The 18292-nt window shown below is 34.7% G+C and overlaps 2 protein-coding genes across 7 annotated transcripts in view; one reads left to right on the top strand and one right to left on the bottom strand.

Annotated features, from left to right (window-relative positions):
• Window positions 1-18292, top strand: part of LOC127852845 (transmembrane protein 47-like) — a 106417-nt gene that overhangs the window by 62832 nt on the left and 25293 nt on the right. The gene's annotated exons all lie outside the window — the stretch shown is intronic.
• The window catches only part of LOC127852757 (uncharacterized), a 139880-nt gene that overhangs the window by 111314 nt on the left and 10274 nt on the right, over window positions 1-18292 (bottom strand). The window contains exon 1 of one of the 6 annotated variants that reach the window (XM_052386727.1): window positions 9297-9407. The exons of 4 other annotated variants lie outside the window; for them this stretch is intronic. In XM_052386727.1, the coding sequence (XP_052242687.1) occupies window positions 9297-9342 (46 nt within the window). In that variant the 5' untranslated portion in view covers window positions 9343-9407. Of the gene's footprint in view, window positions 1-9296; window positions 9408-18292 lie in introns of those variants that run through there. One more of the 6 variants, XM_052386739.1, reaches the window with a different exon arrangement.

Raw genomic sequence — 18292 nt, 5'->3', positions numbered from 1 at the left:
TGAATTTTCTGTAATTGTTAAACTAGTAAAAATAATATAGTTTTACATGTATTTACCCATAAAGCAAATTTCATGAAAACATCAAACAATGCATATCTATCAAATCTGTCAAATTTGTAGATGTATTGTTTGTCACACCGCTTAGAAGTAAAATATTATTTTAAAGTTTTCATTATTGATCCGACTGGATTTTTGTTAATTAAATAAAACGTTTATGAAACAAACACGCAAGAAACTTTCGTATAAATAACGCAAAACTCTTTCGTAAAAATAAAATACAACTGGTTTAATCTGCACTAAAAACAGTATTATCATTTATTATTTTATTCCATTGGGAGAAAATGAAATAAGCTTTCATGTTAGCTCATTTATACTCATTGTCGTAGGCAGGACGCTTTATTGCCATCTTTATTGTTGAATAATTGTTGTTGTTATTTAAACTCAGTTTAATTCAGTAATCGTTTTATTGAAAGGTCAAAGTCAATACACAGGACAACCTTAATATGATTATTCATCATCCAGTATTACGCCATTTACTCTAATAAATAACTTAATGCCACCAAAATTCATGAGCACTCAACCTCGTCATGACACTTGAACACATGCAAATCATATGCGCCGTGCTCTGAGAAAAGGGGGTTAAGTGCATGTGCGTAAATTGTCGTCCCAGATAATCCTCTGCAGTCCACACAGGCTCATCAGGGACGATACTTTCCACCTGAACTGGATTTTTGCTAAGAAGAGACTTTCTTGAAACGAAAAAAATATCATAAAAGCGGAAAGTGTCGTCCCTGGTTAGCCTGTGCGGACTTCAGAGGCTAATCTGGGTCGACACTTTACGCACATGCATAAAACCCAATTTTTCAAAGAGCTAGTCTGTAAAAGATAGTTTCGGTATTTGCTAACATCGTAAATAATAAGTTTAGACGTGTATAGCGATTATGTACACGTATTTCAAACGTATTTTTGTACTTAAATTACGGTGTTAAACGGTTTGACGAAACATTAATCTGTAAAAACTAAATTTTAAAGTAGAAGTTCTAACGCATTGAAGACACCCTACATTCTAACAATAATTTAAAGGCATTTTTCCAATAATATTATTATATTTATTGTAATTCTTTAATATAAATTCGAACGGATATAATAAGATAAATTCGAACGGATGTAATAGCAACATTATTTATCTTGCCCAGCCCTTCTTTATATAAAGAAAAAAAACGATTACCGTAAAAGAAAATGAGTATCAGTTAATCCTTTCATATCTATCTAAAAGTAAAGTATGTTGTTTCATTCAAATGCATATAAATAATTTATAATAAGTGACCCGCCTTTTGGGGCATTCGGGCTGAATGCACGTGTGTTAAGATTAGACTGTATAGACCACACATCAGGGACGAACATTTCCGCTTTTATTAAATTGTTCGTTCAAAGGAAGTCACAAATATAAAAACATCCAGTTGAAGAGGAAAGTATTGCCCCAGTTTGGCCTGTGCGACCTACGCAGGCTTATATGTAACGACACTTTGTGCATATGTATTAAGCCCGGTTTTCCCAGAAAGCAGTGTATTCAAACATGATATGTTGACGTTTATTCCACTGAAAGCCATCCGCTGTTTTTGCTTAAACAAGCATCGTTTATAAATACGAAAATGTAATGGTATAATCCGTGTCTACATTTCATTAAAAACATTTGCTGTAGAGTATATACTTTATAGTTAGTGTTCAAACATATGTCTGTGTTTGTGTTAAGAAAATAATAAACTAAAAGCAATACAAAATGAACGCAAAATCGCTTTCCAAACGAGAATACTTGTCCTTCATCGAATGCGAAATACACACATAAATATCCAAATACTAATAAAATAATCGCTTACGTGATGGTATGTTTATATTATAAATTCATAACATGTTTCATGTAACGTTTGAAAGTAAACAGTTTATTAAATGAACACGGTGAACAGTGCAGTGGTAATGTATCACGCGGAAACCTTCATTCGTGGCACGTATTTAAACAATATCTGTATCATTCAGCCGGTATGCGAGTCCCAACGGCTAGTACCAAAAACAGAGTTTTTGTTTGTTTTCTATATAGGCAAAGGAGGGATCTAAGGGAACTGTATTATCAGGTATCAACTACGCCGCAGCGAGGTCGTTTATTTGCCCATTGTAAACAACGGAACAAATTGCCACTTGATGCGGCAATAAAACATCTTACAACTTCAAAACAAATGTTTTCTATGTCAATACAAATGCGAGGCTTCATTTTAGCTACAAACAATAAAATGACAATAAAAGGTTAACATAGCCAAGAGTTTTCAATTGTTGAAGTGAATGAACTACTGACCGAACATGCCACACATATCATACTAAAGGTATCTTATTTAGCTCATTTATGTCTAGTGGACTCTCCCATCCTTCTAAATTGGATCGATTTATTTCCAAAATCAGGATGTCTAGTATATTTATTTCTATATCTAGAATAGTTCTTACAGAAATTCCTTTAAGCAAACATCGCAGACCCTGATGAGACGCCGCATCATGCGGCGTCTTATCTGGGTCTACGCTGTTTGCCAATGCCTTATTTTCTAGACGCTATGCATAACAATGGGTTAAAGATAGTGAACGCTAGATTTTCCTTGTGAAATGTATTTGCTCGCAAACTCAAAACTGAACGTTAACATTGGTATTGCTTTGTTATCAACGTTTTTTAAATCCTGATATTCATTCAAATTTAGACTTTATAATGTACATGTATATACACTCGCAAAACTAAAGATAAAAAAAAATGGCATACCTTCTTTTTATTCATATATGGAATGATTTGACTATTGTTTTGACATCGTTTAATTTCCTGTAACATTTTTCTTGAAAAAACCCATATAATATCATATTGATATTTTAAGTAACTGTAATGCATTTGGAAACATAAATAGTTTAAGCTACTACCGTGATGGTTATTGTATTTCAGTAACACATATACATGCAAATAACGCTTGGCATTATACTTGATTTTGCGTTAATTGCAAAACACAATTGAATTTGATATTTTATTTTTCGTTTACGTCATTTATTTTTGCTGTATATATGTTTTCAAATTATGGTAATAGTGTCAAAAACTCACACGCGGAAACAAATTATGATTCGAATATCACTAACTCTCTCTCGAATGGATGGTGTGAAATTTTATGACAATATGAGCACGTCCACCGCATAAGAATGCCGCACATAGATTGTCATCGAATTCGGATAATTAATTCCTAAGATCTATAGCGGACACACACACAAACTTAACTGTAAAACGTCTTATTATCAATGTAAGGGCAATAACTCACTGACAAATCAATGGCGCGGACCGACTTGACAATGTCGCATGTCGACCCTATATGGACGCTGCATATTAATTTTAAGATTGATCAAAATCGGACCATAAGTGTCAGAGAAGTGTCAGAGATTTCGCGCGGAAGTGTGACGGAAGAAAAGGCGGAATCAATTACGTAATGATGGACGGACGTCGATTTTGGACAGGACCGATTATCAGGTAAATTCGTATGACAAACGCAAACTCATTCCAGTCAAAGTTAGAATACGGAGGACCGGAATACGCGGTGACCATATGCTCTTTCTTGTGCCATTTTTTAAAGAAACTAATTGACTGAAACGTGGTCTAAATATTGTAAATATTTACATTCGGAAAAAGTTTCATCCAGATTGAAACATAAAGATTTGTAACACTGTTTTTACACATTTTACCTGGTGACCTAGATTTTAGATGCACAAATAGCTCGATCTTGATATTGTTAAGATAAACACTTTGACAAAGTTCCATAAATATTTGGATTATAAGTCTAGCTTCTGAATGGGGAGCAATGTTGTTGTTGTTTTTTTAAGTTTTGACCTAGAGTAGTCATTTGCTAAAAGTTGAAGACAGACATCGCACAACACATCACGTCAGACAAAGACTGGCCACAATATAGCTTACCACGATCACTTCTGGCCCCGGTGAGCTAAACGTGATATGGACTTGTTATATGCAAGCTCTTACTATAGCATAACGACAGTGCCGCTGCCAACAAAACGGGTAAGTATAAAGATCTAACTTTTCGGTTAGTCGAACTACAATCTACAAATACTGCATCAACTCAAAGGATTATCACACTTTTTGTGTGAAGGATTTTATAAATGGATTTTTTTTACTGCTATGGGTATTAGTTAGACGTCTTTTGAATCTATTTCAATTGAGAACTTATAATTCAATACAAAACACGAATTAAAAATGACTGAATACAGGTGTATTGACAACATTTTTCAGTTAAAAATACAAGCCCTTACAAAAACATTTATTTTGATTTAATTTCAAATCTGAAATAATGACCCTGACCAATTATTAATCATATTTCAGTTTGACAAGTGAGGTAAATATAAACTATAATATTTATACTTAGATTTTACTCTCTTACTGAATTAAATAGTTAATTTAATAGACTACATTGGAGTCGTGTTCTAAGAAAACTGGGCATAATGCATGTGCGTAAAGTGTCGTCCCAGATTAGCATGTGCAGTCCGCACAGGCTAATCAGGGACGACACTTTCCGCTTTTATGACATTTTTTTGTTTAAACGAAGACTCTTTTTCGAAAAAATTATATTAAGGCGGAAAGTGTCGTTCCTGATTAGCCTGTGCAGTCTGGAACGACACTTTACGCATATGCATTATGCCCAGTTTTCTCAGAACGCGACTCAATTGCATTAAAGTTGATGAATGGTACCGAACGATACATATTTCTGTGTGTACAATGGAACGGCTAATACATAGACAATCACTTCGATGTGTGACATGCATATACATGTTGTAAACCACTCAAATGTACCTTTTTACGAAACTTGAGCCTGATTGTGTAAGAATTGTTTTAAAATGTATATACATGCATGTATTTACACCACAAACAAACAAATAATATACAATTATAATGTGTAAGCAGTTGTAATTATAGGATGAATACTGAGTTTTTAATCAGTTTCTACTCACCATAACTAGATAAATGAGAGCTATTTGTCCCCATAATTTTCCGGAAGAAATGTTAAACAAAATCCGATTAGAACACGTGTGGTTACTCGAAATATTACAAATTTCTGTTCGCACATCAAAGTCCTCACCGAGTTCATGCAACAGTTGAAACTGTTTGATACGTTGTTATTATCAACATGTAAACAGGCGGTATATTTGCCCGCTAATTTGCATGTCCGAAACTCCAACAATACTGTGTTCAAAGCGAGCTTACAGCAATCAAGGTAACTACAATAAATAGGTTGTAAATTTTCAGTAATTTGCTCGCCTGTCAGAAAGTTGAGTAATTTTGACATACAATGAGATAATTTGTCATCGAGTCATGAGGCCCGGCTACTATTAATGCGAATCCGGATTGTACACATGTTCATTGTCCGCCAATAGTGCTCTTAAGATTATTTTCTCATGTTCTGTCGTTCGTTTTATGTTCACATGTGTACCTTTCGTCTTAGTTAGTTCTGAGGCAAGTATAAAAGCTATGTTGAATTGATAACATCGGGGCTATTAAGACACTCTTGTTGCGTCCGTGTCCCGGGAACACGCACTTGTGTGCAATAATCTCTTAAAATTGCTAAAAACGCTCCCACAGAAGGGATCTAAACCGGGACCTTAGGCAGACACCATAAAGGAAGGCGATTTTAGACGGCGGTTAATTTGTAACTGTCATAATGCATTAATCCGGCACATTTGACACATATATTTTCATATCTGTTATTGTTATATGAAAATGTTTGATATTTGTTTTAATTTAAAACACATATTAAAAATCCGCCTACGTTGAACAACTGATGGTGTGGAGATGACTGTTAGAATCATAAGAATATTTGTAATGTATGCAGACGACAACTTTTTTAACAGATGTGTTGTGAATCTGCCACAGATGTGCAAGTACTATGCGTTCTGTGCGCAAAGTCGTTGTTTTAAAAGTTATTGTTTTATATCATTTGGCGGTATATAGTTAAGTTAATATACCAAAACTGTGTTACTCCCGCGAGTTGTATCGGGGTCGTTGTTTTTAAGACACTGCATTCCAACGCTTTTCACGCGACCTAAGGGCTCTTGGAATACATCATACAATCAACCCATGTTGTACAACCCAACGAAACACAATAGCCATGTCATATTCCCTATTTATCAGTCAACTTGACTGACACTTTGTATATTTAGGAGCTACCATTTTATGTCAAACGTTTAGTATGCATGCTATACAAGCAATGTGATGTACACGTCAAATGTAAAATATATTGTCTCAAATAATGCACGAGTACAAACAGTATGTGTCAAAAACTTTTTAGAAATGACTTTGAACGGTCTTATTCTTGTTGCAGTGCACTTTGTTTCTCTAATTGACTTCATATCCATAAAACCATAACCATAAAAGTCCTTTACGAATATCTGTACAGCGGCTATGACATGCCCATCACGTGTATGCTAATTCATACATTCAAGAGTTTTATTATTATAGTAGCTCCATGACCAGTTCTATCTATGAAAAGTAAACATAATTTAAAGCCAAACAATCAAGGTGATGTAAGATAGGACGAAATCAAATCCAATAAAAGTCATTCGAAACAAAGATGCTCTGCCATTTCAGTGGGACGGTATCATGTGTGGCTCTATGTAACATGTGTGGCTCTATGTAACATGTGTGGCTCTATGTAACATCCATGTTGCATATAATAGTATCATGTGTGGCTCTATGTAACATCCATGTTGCATAAAATAGTATTATGTGTGGCTCTATGTAACATCCATGTTGCATATACAATGTAATAGTATCATGTGCGGCTCTATGTAACATCCATGTTGCATATAATAGTATCATGTATGGCTCTATGTAACATCATTGTTGCATATAATAGTATCATGTATGGCTCTATGTAACATCCATGTTGCATATAATAGTATCATGTGTGGCTCTATGTAACATCCATGTTGCATATAATAGTTTGTAGATTCTAGAAAGAAAGTTATATACACTAGGGTGAACATGTAGGCCTAAGCATTTTTTATTCACCTAACCCAAAACGTAATTTTAACAGGAAGTATCAAAAAACATTAAATGCAAGTAAAACACACCTGTCATAGTATTGTACCTACCTAGAACTGAAAACATGTCTTGCATGAATAAAAAGGGGAAAAACTGTACTTAAATGCAGATTTTGTGATATCAAAGTTCTATTTTACTCCATACGGAAATATTCTTTTTTATTATTGTACTAAGGTCTATTTAGAAACATCCGGTTACCATATTAAGAAAACGAATTACGACAAGCCCCACAAAAGCATGGTTAACAAGAGCACCGCCTTGCGGGTGCAGACCGCTCATCTATTTTCTTTTTAAAGGTGAAGGGACTCTCATTTAGTGTGAGGGTGTGGTGGTCATTTGTGAGATGATATTTAAAAAAAAATTAGGGGGGGATTCGGGTGGGGGGAGGGGGGGGGGTGGGGGGATTCTTGGGTGCGATGGTTGGACGGTATTTCAAACATAAAATAATAAAAAAATATTGTTTTTTTTTAACCTTTTAAAAAAAAATTGGGGGGGGTGGGGTGGGGGGGGGTATAGTGTGAGGGTGTGGTGGTCATTTGTGAGATGATCAAAAACAAAACAAAAATTGGGGGGGGATTTGAGGGGGGATTCGGGGGGGAGGGGGGAAGGGCATGGGGGATGGTTTGGGTGGAGTCTATTGTGGTATGTCAGGTAAGAGTAGTTTTGTCAAAGTATCAATCAAATCTAATCATAAATAAAGAAGTTATGGCAATTTTAGCAAAATTTAATAATTTGACCTCGAGAGTCAAGGTCATTCAAAGGTCAAGGTAAAATTCAACTTGCCAGGTACAGTAACCTCATGATAGCATGAAAGTATTTGAAGTTTGAAAGCAATAGCCTTGATACTTCAGAAGTAAAGTGGATCGAAACACAAAATTAAACCATATATTCAAAGTTACTAAGTAAAAAAAGGGCCATAATTCCGTAAAAATGACAACCAGAGTTATGCAACTTGTCCTTTTACTGTACCCTTATGATAGTTTGCGAGTGTTCCAAGTATGAAAGCAATATCTTTGATACTTTAGGGGTAAAGTGGACCAAAACACAAAACTTAACCAAATTTTCAATTTTCTAAGTATAAAGGGCCCATAATTCCGTCCAAATGCCAGTCAGAGTTACATAACTTTGCCTGCACAGTCCCCTTATGATAGTTAATAAGTTTTGTAAGTATGAAAGCAATAGCTTTGATACTGTAGGAATAAAGTGAACCTAAACACAAAACTTTAACAAATTTTCAATTTTCCAAGTATAAAAAGGGCACATAATTCTGTCAAAATGCCAGTCAGAGTTACATTACTTTGCCTGCACAGTCCCCTTATGATAGTTAGTAAGTGTTGCAAGTATGAAAGCAATAGCTTTGATACTTAAGGAATAAAATGGACCTAAACATAAAACTTAACCAAAATTTTCAATTTTCTAAGTATAAAAAGGGCACATAATTTTGTCAAAATGCACGCCAGAGTTATCTAACTTTGCCTGCCCAGTCCCCTCATGATAGAAAGTAAGTGTACCAAGTTTGAATGCAACAGCATTGATACTTTCTGAGAAAAGTGGACCTAAACGCAAAACTTAACCAAAATTTTCAATTTTCTAAGTATAAAAAGGGCACATAATTCTGTCAAAATGAACGCCATGGTTATCTTACTTTGCCTGCCCAGTCCTCTCATGATAGTTAGTAAGTGTACCAAGTTTGAATGCAATAGCATTGATACTTTCTGAGAAAAGTGGACCTAAACGCAAAACTTAACCGGACGCCGACGCCGACGCCGACGCCAAGGTGATGACAATAGCTCATTTTTTTTTTCAAAAAATAGATGAGCTAAAAATTGTATTTTCTATTTACGATATCGCGGAACGATTCAAACTGTATACATTTTGAAAAGATGTTTACCGGGATAGACGTAAAATTCAAAAAAGAAGAAAGTATTACATGTAACATATTCTTTAGAAATAATAATACATATTTAAACTCTATAAATGCTATACGCGTTTCGTTTTAGTGGTAAATAAACTCAATGGTAATTTCAAATACTCTTAACATTGCGTCAATTTACAAACAATTTAAACAGTTTAAGATATGTACCTTAAATTTATTCAATCATCCACTCCAAGTTAGCTTTTGCATCCTCTAATTTGCATTCATTGTTGATTATTTGTGCATACATAATCAGATGCTTACCATTAAGTCCACTTTTAGTTATCACTGCGCATGGTGAGCGCTTCATTAAAGCAAATAACCGAGCGATATCACTTGTTCTAGCTAGTTCCCTTTTCAACTAAACCTTTTGTTGAACAAAGCAAATCAGATGCTTAGTTTGACTTTTTGTTCCTGTGATAACAGAGTAAACAGAAGTATCATGTTCAACATAATGGCGAATTTTTTGCGGTATTTCTGAAGTTGCAAAATAAAGAGTGTGGTGTTACCTCAAGGGCTTGTCAAATTGCCAATTCGAATTTTGAGACGTAAAAACGATGACAGTAAAAAAAAAACACATGAAAATGAATATAAATGTTGAAATTTAAAACTAGAGTGACTAATCCCCGCGTGCTATCGTTGCAGGTGAGAGGGGATTCAACGATACCGAGTTTATATGGCGATACCAATGGTGAAGATGAAACAAGCGTCGTTGGCGTTGTCGGTTATGCTGATGATGGTGTTAAGTGAGAATAAATAGTGCTAAAATACAGCTGTCGTTGCTGCAGCATCTGTTAAAGATGATTGTGATGTTATGATGATGCTATTAATTATATCGTTATAACAATTACGATCATGACGAGTATTATGGTGATATAAGTGATAGTGAAGATGATCACGTTGACGATTGTGATGAAAGCATGATTTCTACAATCGGTCGTTTTTCTAATAAGCAGGTTTTCTACAGACATCATTTCGTTCCTATAGTTTATGTCAAATAATTTCTTCTTCGTGACAACGCCTGTTTTAACCTCGACTAAAAGATTGAACAATATTGATTATACCGTTTAAATTAACGTTTATCATCGCACTAAGTATATAAGAACGCCCATAATGATCGTGAGAAATGGCCCACCCCTAGCTAGCTACAGTCGAGTGCGCTTCTATGCTGGTCATGGGAGGATGAATGCGCCCGTCTGATATGTTGGGTGTGTCAAAGACCTATAAAATACGTCTTTGGGTGTGTGAAACAATTGAGAAATAATTTTCAATTGTTATCACTTGATTTACAAATGCTTACTCTTTCAACAAATTTGTAAAAAGCAAGGATAACACTCCACCTAAAATAAAGATTACTCATCGTTGTTTATTAACATCTGAACAACGATTCATGAACATTATTTAGATTTTAGCATGGCCTGACAATATACTGCTTTTTATATTTACCATTCCTGTACTTTCTCGTGTAAACTATGTTATCAAATGATTTGTTCAATTCATAAATACAATGATTCCGACATTATAGAAAGGGAAACAAGGGACAAAATTGTCACAAAACCAGGTTTTAAACTCCAATTGTGACCTTGACTTTGGAGATATTGACGTCATTCTTTCGCGGGAGTATATATATACTCATAACAAGTTTCAACGAAATCAGCCAAAGCACTTCCATAGATGGCTCCGGACACACAAAAAAGCATTTTTTCAAGATAAAAAGGGCCATAACTCCGTTATGAACATATGGTGTACAATGCCATTTGGCGTGCATCATCTTGTTATCCATATATATACTCATACCAAGTTTCAATGAAATACGCCAAAGCACTTCCAATATATGGCTCCGGACGGACGGACGGAAGGACGGACGGAAGGAAGGACGGATGGAAAGACGGACGGAAATACGGACGGACGGACGGATGGACGGACAACGCCAAAACAATATCCCTCTGCCTATGGCGGGGGATAATAACCAGTTTTTTCCTTCGGAAAACCTGGTTAAAAATATATACTGTATACATATATATACCGGTATGTTTGTTTTTAAGTCACTAGATTTTATTGTAAACACATAGAATATTTCCTTAAAGACCGAGAGTTCTACGATTGCAATTCGCGTTATTGTAACACTAAACAAATTGGGACGCGCATTTAATGGGCAAATTTAGAGGATGTTTATTTTTTCCTTTTATAATTGATCTTCAATTGCAAGTCATACATTTTGTGTAACACACTATTATATCAATTCTATGATCAGATACGTTTACATTCTGACCATGGAAACTTATAGATAGAGCCGTAAATTTTATGTTCACATTTATACCCGATGTCTCGTATACCCCAACGCTGGCCTCACCAGTAGATATAAGAACAATAGGACACGATCGGTATTCATTGATCAATCGATTCACTTGCCTCGGGCACAGATAGTTTGCTACACGCGCGCGCCAGTCTCTTTGGTTCTAGTTACGTTAACGTATAACTGACGTCTATTGACAGACGTTGTGTTTTTTAACACGTCCAAAAGGTTACACGTAAACTAAGAGTTTGTAAATCACGGACAGCTTGTTAGCTGTATTCTGACAGAATTATGGTGGATAATAACACTTTTATTCGCATTAATCTAGTAAGAACGCTACCGTGATGTAATTATTGCCGATAATTGGACAAGAATAGATTATATCGTATGATTTGATACTTTTATTGAACCTGGATAACAATTATTGCAAACAAATACGAAACATCTTTTTAAAAGGTATGTGAGTGGACAGATATGCACAAGATAGTATATAAGTAAAATTAAAGAAAGATTTATTTTGTTTTTACCAAGTTTACCGCGTGCAAATTCATGGCGACACAGTTCTAGCTTGGTCAGTTGCACCGGTCTGAGTCTGTCATTGCCTCTCAAACAATTTAAGATAGTCTTCCTCTGCACTCCGGCAAAGCTTCACATAAACCCATCTAAGAACTTTTTTAAAAAGTTGTAAAAAATCGACAAATTCATTTTTGAGAGTAGATTTTTTATGTTATTGTTTTATCTTTGAATTAATTTTATAGATCTACATTCATATAGTCTAATGTATAGATCTAGATTGTTATTATAAAAGCAACTGTGCAATACGTGTTTTATGATGTTTATAGAGGTTTCTTTATTTCTGTTTTCAGGTTGACTACAAGTGCAAACACAAATTTGCTATTTGGTTAAAGATATGGGGACATAACCATTTTTTACGGGAAATTTTGATTTCAGACACTTCAAAATTTGAAATGTTCATGCATTTTTAGGCATGAAAGTTACTAACAAATATAAAGTATTAAGTATACTACTATCTCAATGTTAATAAGTATGGATATTCACACGGCTTGCTTAGAATTCATTTGCATGTGAAAAGTATAACTTATATTTTTTTTATAATCTTAAACAAGATATTACGGGAATATTTGTCATAAATTCATTTGATAAAATGTGTCATGTTTTTTTTTATAATTTAAAGTATATTTGTGTTAAGTTTAATGTCTATCATTATTGTTTATGTGTGTTCGTTTGCAGCGTATTTGGTATTTGTTTCATTTTTTTGTTGATGAATTCTCATTTTATTCATCCTTTCCTCTCTATATATACTTAATAAAATAATAAAATTGTTGTTGTTTTTAAACAAAAATGTTTACTTGTATTAATAAAATATAAATCGCAAAGTGTGTTAACATTTTTAACACCAAAAGCAACAGTCTACGCCTACAACAAAGTAGTTCTCATCATCAGATCAATTCAAATGTGGAAATGTAGGGGGTTAAAAAAGTTCAACTGATGGGCGTTAGCTTCATAGATCGTAATTATGCACTCATGGCATAAAAAATGCATATATTTTACAGGGTCCTCAGGCCACACTGCGGGTGTCTACAAGCAACACAACACGAATTCATGCACTCATCGCCCTTTGCGCTATCATCGAATTCATTTACAGTAACGACATCATCATTTATTCTTATGACAAAAAGCAATGAAAGTTATGTAACGCATGGTTTCTCTATGTTATTTTATTGCATAACTTCTTATGGGCGATTGTCAAATATGTAACCATAAACTTGTACAGCCCTAATCGTCCCACTTGAACATGACCTGCCCATAATGATGTAGCAAAAGCCCTCGGTGGTCTCAATTAACACAAAGTTAGACAGGTTAGATATATTAAGACAGTTTTACTACAAAACACAATATTCAAACACACGAGGGACACGCTTTGATATAGTTAACGAGAGTTAAAGGGATCTTTTCACGCTTTGGTAAATTGACAAAATTGAAAAAAGTTGTTTCAGATCCGCAAATTTTCGTTTTAGTTTTGATATTTGTGAGGAAACAGTAATACTGAACATTTACCATGCTCAAATATAGCCATTATATGCATCTTTTGATGATTTTAAAACCAAAAAATTATAAAGCGTTGCAACGCGAAACGATTGAATAATTTGGAGAGTTCTGTTTTTGTCGTTAAATTTTGTGAAACTACGAAGATTGCTTATATAAGGAATAAAATACGTCAAGAATGTGTACTCGGCGCAATAGCTCAGTAGGCTAAAGCGTTTTTACTTCTGGACTCTGGCAGTACTCCAGGGGTCACTGGTTCGAAACCTGCTCCGGGCAATGTTCTTTTCCTTTTTTTAATTTTATTCTTGATATTTTACTGGTGCTTTTACGATCCAATGTTTACATTTATCAATATAAAGCATTTAATGAATAAGTTAAAAAATGCCAAAATCTGTGAAAAGGCCCCTTTAAATGCGATTATAAATTATAATCATTAATCGACTCACATGTATAAGTTCTTTTAATTTACGATCTGCAATTATATGCTTATACTAAATTACACTTAATTTATTTTTTGCACGAATTATCAACATTTTGATTGCGCATCAAAAGTTAGAGAAATATATTAATGTGTATGCATATTAATTATGATGTTATAATGAAAATGAAGCGCAATGATTTGATGTTAGCGTCAGTATTAATTGTTACCCATGGTAATAAACTTGATCTTTGAAATGATTATGGTGTTGACCATGTCGATTATGGTTGAAAAAATATATACGAAATGATGATTTATAGATAGTATTAATGATAAGGAGGATGTTGATGGTATAATGATGATGTTGTTGTTGTTGTTGATGATGATTATGATGATGGTGATGATGATGATATTTTATGCCGAATCAGGATTTTTATTGAATGTGGTATGCATTTGCATATTAAGATGGCCTGGTATTAAATCAAATTAAACAAAATTCTACCCAGACAACTTCAGTGATATGAGTATGTGTGCGTATTTCTAATCAGACATTACATGCAACTGTTATATTAAGAAATATATGATGATGTTACGCCACAGAGTACGTGCAAACAAACCATACCATAAACCTGACTTTCGGAGGGTGTCTGCGAAAACAAACACCTGATAAGATCGCTTGGTTGCCGCACAGTAGCAAATATTAAAGACGGTAGAGAGCAGTTATCTTTATGCAGCTTATTGGTGTCAAAAATAAATGATACATTTAACTGGTAGTAGAGAAATGTTCAGTTAGGGAATGTTCATTGGATAACAAAATGTTATTCAATTTGTCGTAAGATATCTTACAGTTGAAGTAACTTGTGTATGTTTCGATATGTTTCAATTTCTTCATAAAAAGAAAAATATTGTGAGTGAATCAAATTTCATCTTATTGTGCAATGTTTATCGCATTGCATTGAGAAATATATACGAAATTGTGATGTGTTCTATTAAAAAATAGAATATAATTTATAGAAATATTTACTTGCTTAATCTGTGATACATTTAATTAGTAGACGGCTTGAAATTATATTTATCTTGATACAAAAAAGATTATTAACAATTTATAAACGTCAAAAAACTTTTTTTTAATGATTCCACAACATCTTCTTCAAAACAAAGGTGTTAATTGCGATTCTATGTATTGAAAGGTCTGTGTAACCCCCCGTTCACACATAGACGCCTATTCTACTACGATAAAAGTGTGGCCGAAAACGTGGCCGATCGTGACAAATCGCAGGAAAAACGTAGTGGAGTCTTTATAAGCGCAGTATGGTCGCGGTAGAGTCTTCATGATCGGAGAGCTCTACGCTCTCGCCACGCTTATTTTGAACATGCTCAAAACAAGCGTAGCGGAATCGTTGCCAACAAGAATCGCTGTCAAGTCGTAAAAAGAGCGTAGTAGAAGCGTCGTAATCATACAGGCAGCGTGGAAGCATCGTAGAGAGATCTTCATGATCGTAGTAAAAGCGTAGTAAAAGCGCAGTAAAAGCTCTGCGTAGCGTCATAGTATGATCTTGAATGTCGCGGCAGTAAACGCAGTAAGAATTTGACGTAGGGGCATCGAAGAACGGTCGAAATGAAGACCATTATTTTCCAAATTGCTCGATTTAGACTCCGGTCACCTCGATCCTTTTTTTCAGATCGTGGCTTGATCGGGATAATCGTCGTAAAGTCGCAGCTATGTGTAAACGGGGGGGGGGGGGGGGAACTATCTATGAGTATTTTATATACCCCGGTGCAGTCGCATTTTATGGCCATAATTATCAGGAGCAATAGTATGTTGTCTAACATAAATTATTTTCTGTAACAAAAAAATAATAATAAATGCTTGTGCATTACCGGTAGTAAATACATTTCATCACGGGTCAGGCAGAACCATGGCTTGCTTCACAAATTGGTATGATATCATGTTGATTACGTAATTGCCATGTGTCATCTTAATATGACGACCCACCTATGGTCGATTAGTGGCCATGTGTTCATCTATAAATAAGGTTTGGATGGAATGCGTCGACTGCCAGTCAACAATACGGACTCGAAATTGCTATGTTAAGCTATTGACTTTAGAAAGAAGCGTGTTTCCAAAGGAGTAAACATGCCCGGATGTGGAATGTTGGTAGACAAAAAAGATGAGATAGTTAAGGTCATAATATACTAAATAGTTTCCCTATATAATTCAATGTAAAAGCGACAACTTAAGGCGAAAATAAATGCAACATTTTGCACATAGAGACCCCCATAACCATACCTTTTCTTAAAGGCCATTCTAAGCGGAATCGATTTATGCAATAAAAAAGATATGTCATGTCAAAAAAGTTAAACTTAAAAAAGTTAATAGGCAAAATAAAAAATAAATAATTACAGACAGGAAAAATCAAACATGATTGAACGTTCTAGTCCATCCTATTATTTCTGTCATATGCTCCTGCGCTTACATGGGCACCAAAATACTGGATGCGTCTAAGCGCCCGGATCAGGTATCCGATATGAAATCGACACCAGGTGGGGCGCTCAATACATTGTTATAACTGAAACAATACGCGAGCAGATACCCGAACATCATACGGCTCAATTTAGTATGACACGCCTATTAACGTGGGAATGACTGAAGCAGCCCTTTGTTAAGTAAAGGCAATGTTCATGGTAGCATAAAATGTATAGTGACTTGAGTAAAATACAGAACGAACACCATTCTGTTCACTTTCGGGAAATTAATGATAATGAGAACATCGTACATGATTTGAGAATACATGAGAATATAAACATATGATATTAAAGAAAACTAACAGCAAAGGCATTGGTTTTGACATATGATTTACGAACAGTATACGCGCAGCATTTTGAAATTTCTATGAAAAAAGGAACAACATTTTTATACGCAGACAAATAATGAAGACACCGCCGAATAATTAAGAGAGGATGCGAATTGAAATTTTCATCGCATTAATATGCAGTGATCACTCTGATTAGAGATACAATACATATACATGGAAACGTCAGCTGCACCAGCAAGAGGGAAACCTTATTATACACTTCGGTTCTTTATGTATGGCAAGGAATCAATTACCTGAGACACAAAACAAATGCACTGCACAAGACATACACGTAAATGTAAAAAAAAACATAGACAAAACTGGTATCAATGCCTTGGAACCGTAAGTGCAAAATCACTGGGGGTTAAAAAGGTTTAAAGAGCTCAAAATATCACGCTCGGCTCAATTCTTCTCAATTATTCTATGCAGACCAGAATCGCAACTTTACGAGGCACGATGAAATGAAGCCAAAACGAGAATCTGCTACATTATTATTTTATTGTTTACCTTTAGGAACATAATCATTTAGACCATCGTCGTTCAATTAAAAAAATGGGTTGCAATACGGTTGTAAATAGCAAATAAAAAGCTTGGTCGTGTATGTCTGAACTCTGAACCAAGTTTCGTATTATCATTCTATATTGGTTAATGAACGATACGTTTGCTTAACATAATATCCTCTAGTAATAAAGCAATATATACAGTGGGTATTCCTTTCCGAACATGATTGTCGATCAAAGCTTTCTCTAGGAACGAAAAGTTCTACGGACTGAACGATCAGAGACCGACGGACAGTTGCAACGCAATATAGCCCCTTTTCTTCTTAGGGGGCATACTAACTTCATAAATTTAATTCATATATTACAAACCATTTAAAGTGTCGTCCACTTTCATAAACATAACAGAAGGATGCTGACGAATATCGGGATATTATGAATGCATTCTGATAGAAATTGAGTATCCACACATTTGTACATGTAAAAAAAAAAAGTTCAACTTTTAACCACTTAAAAAACTGTAAACTTATTTGTGCGTGCCTTAACGAGACAAAGAAATCAATTTTGACCCTATCTGGCAATGGGCACACCCGACTCCACTCCAATCAACTCTATCTAACTTCCCTAATTGTGTATGCAATTCCTGAGATAGTTTGGTAATATGAGACAGGTTAATTATTACAATAGCTATAATTACTTGAAACTTGTAAACGCCGGTTCGGGTCAACGCGCTGCATTCTTGGCGTTTTTTATGTTATAATATGTTATCACATTGTATAGTATGAAGTTTTATTCCTTTCACTGAGTCTTAATTTAAAGTATAGTTTTCTTGACCGTCCGAAGTGCATGTACCGGTAAATTCGCAACCATAATGCTGCTACAATTTTCGAAAATATTCAAATATACTCCGCGCATAATAAATTCTAATATACCGTACTCATTGACATTGTAAGCATATGCCCAAACCATTTAACTGGGGGATGACTTCAAAAACGATGTTTAATTTACATAATCGACTACATTCTGAGGAAAGATAAGACCTTTAACCATAAGTTAACGACCTATGGCCTGTTATTCCAATAAATGTGAAAATCGATGCAAAAGTTCACCTTGAATAGGTTGGGTGG

Source organism: Dreissena polymorpha, chromosome 1, assembly GCF_020536995.1.
Source record: "Dreissena polymorpha isolate Duluth1 chromosome 1, UMN_Dpol_1.0, whole genome shotgun sequence".
NCBI classification, from domain to species: domain Eukaryota; kingdom Metazoa; phylum Mollusca; class Bivalvia; order Myida; family Dreissenidae; genus Dreissena; species Dreissena polymorpha.
The sequence above is the reverse complement of the archived record's forward strand: the minus strand, read 5'-3'. Positions and strand labels throughout refer to the sequence as shown.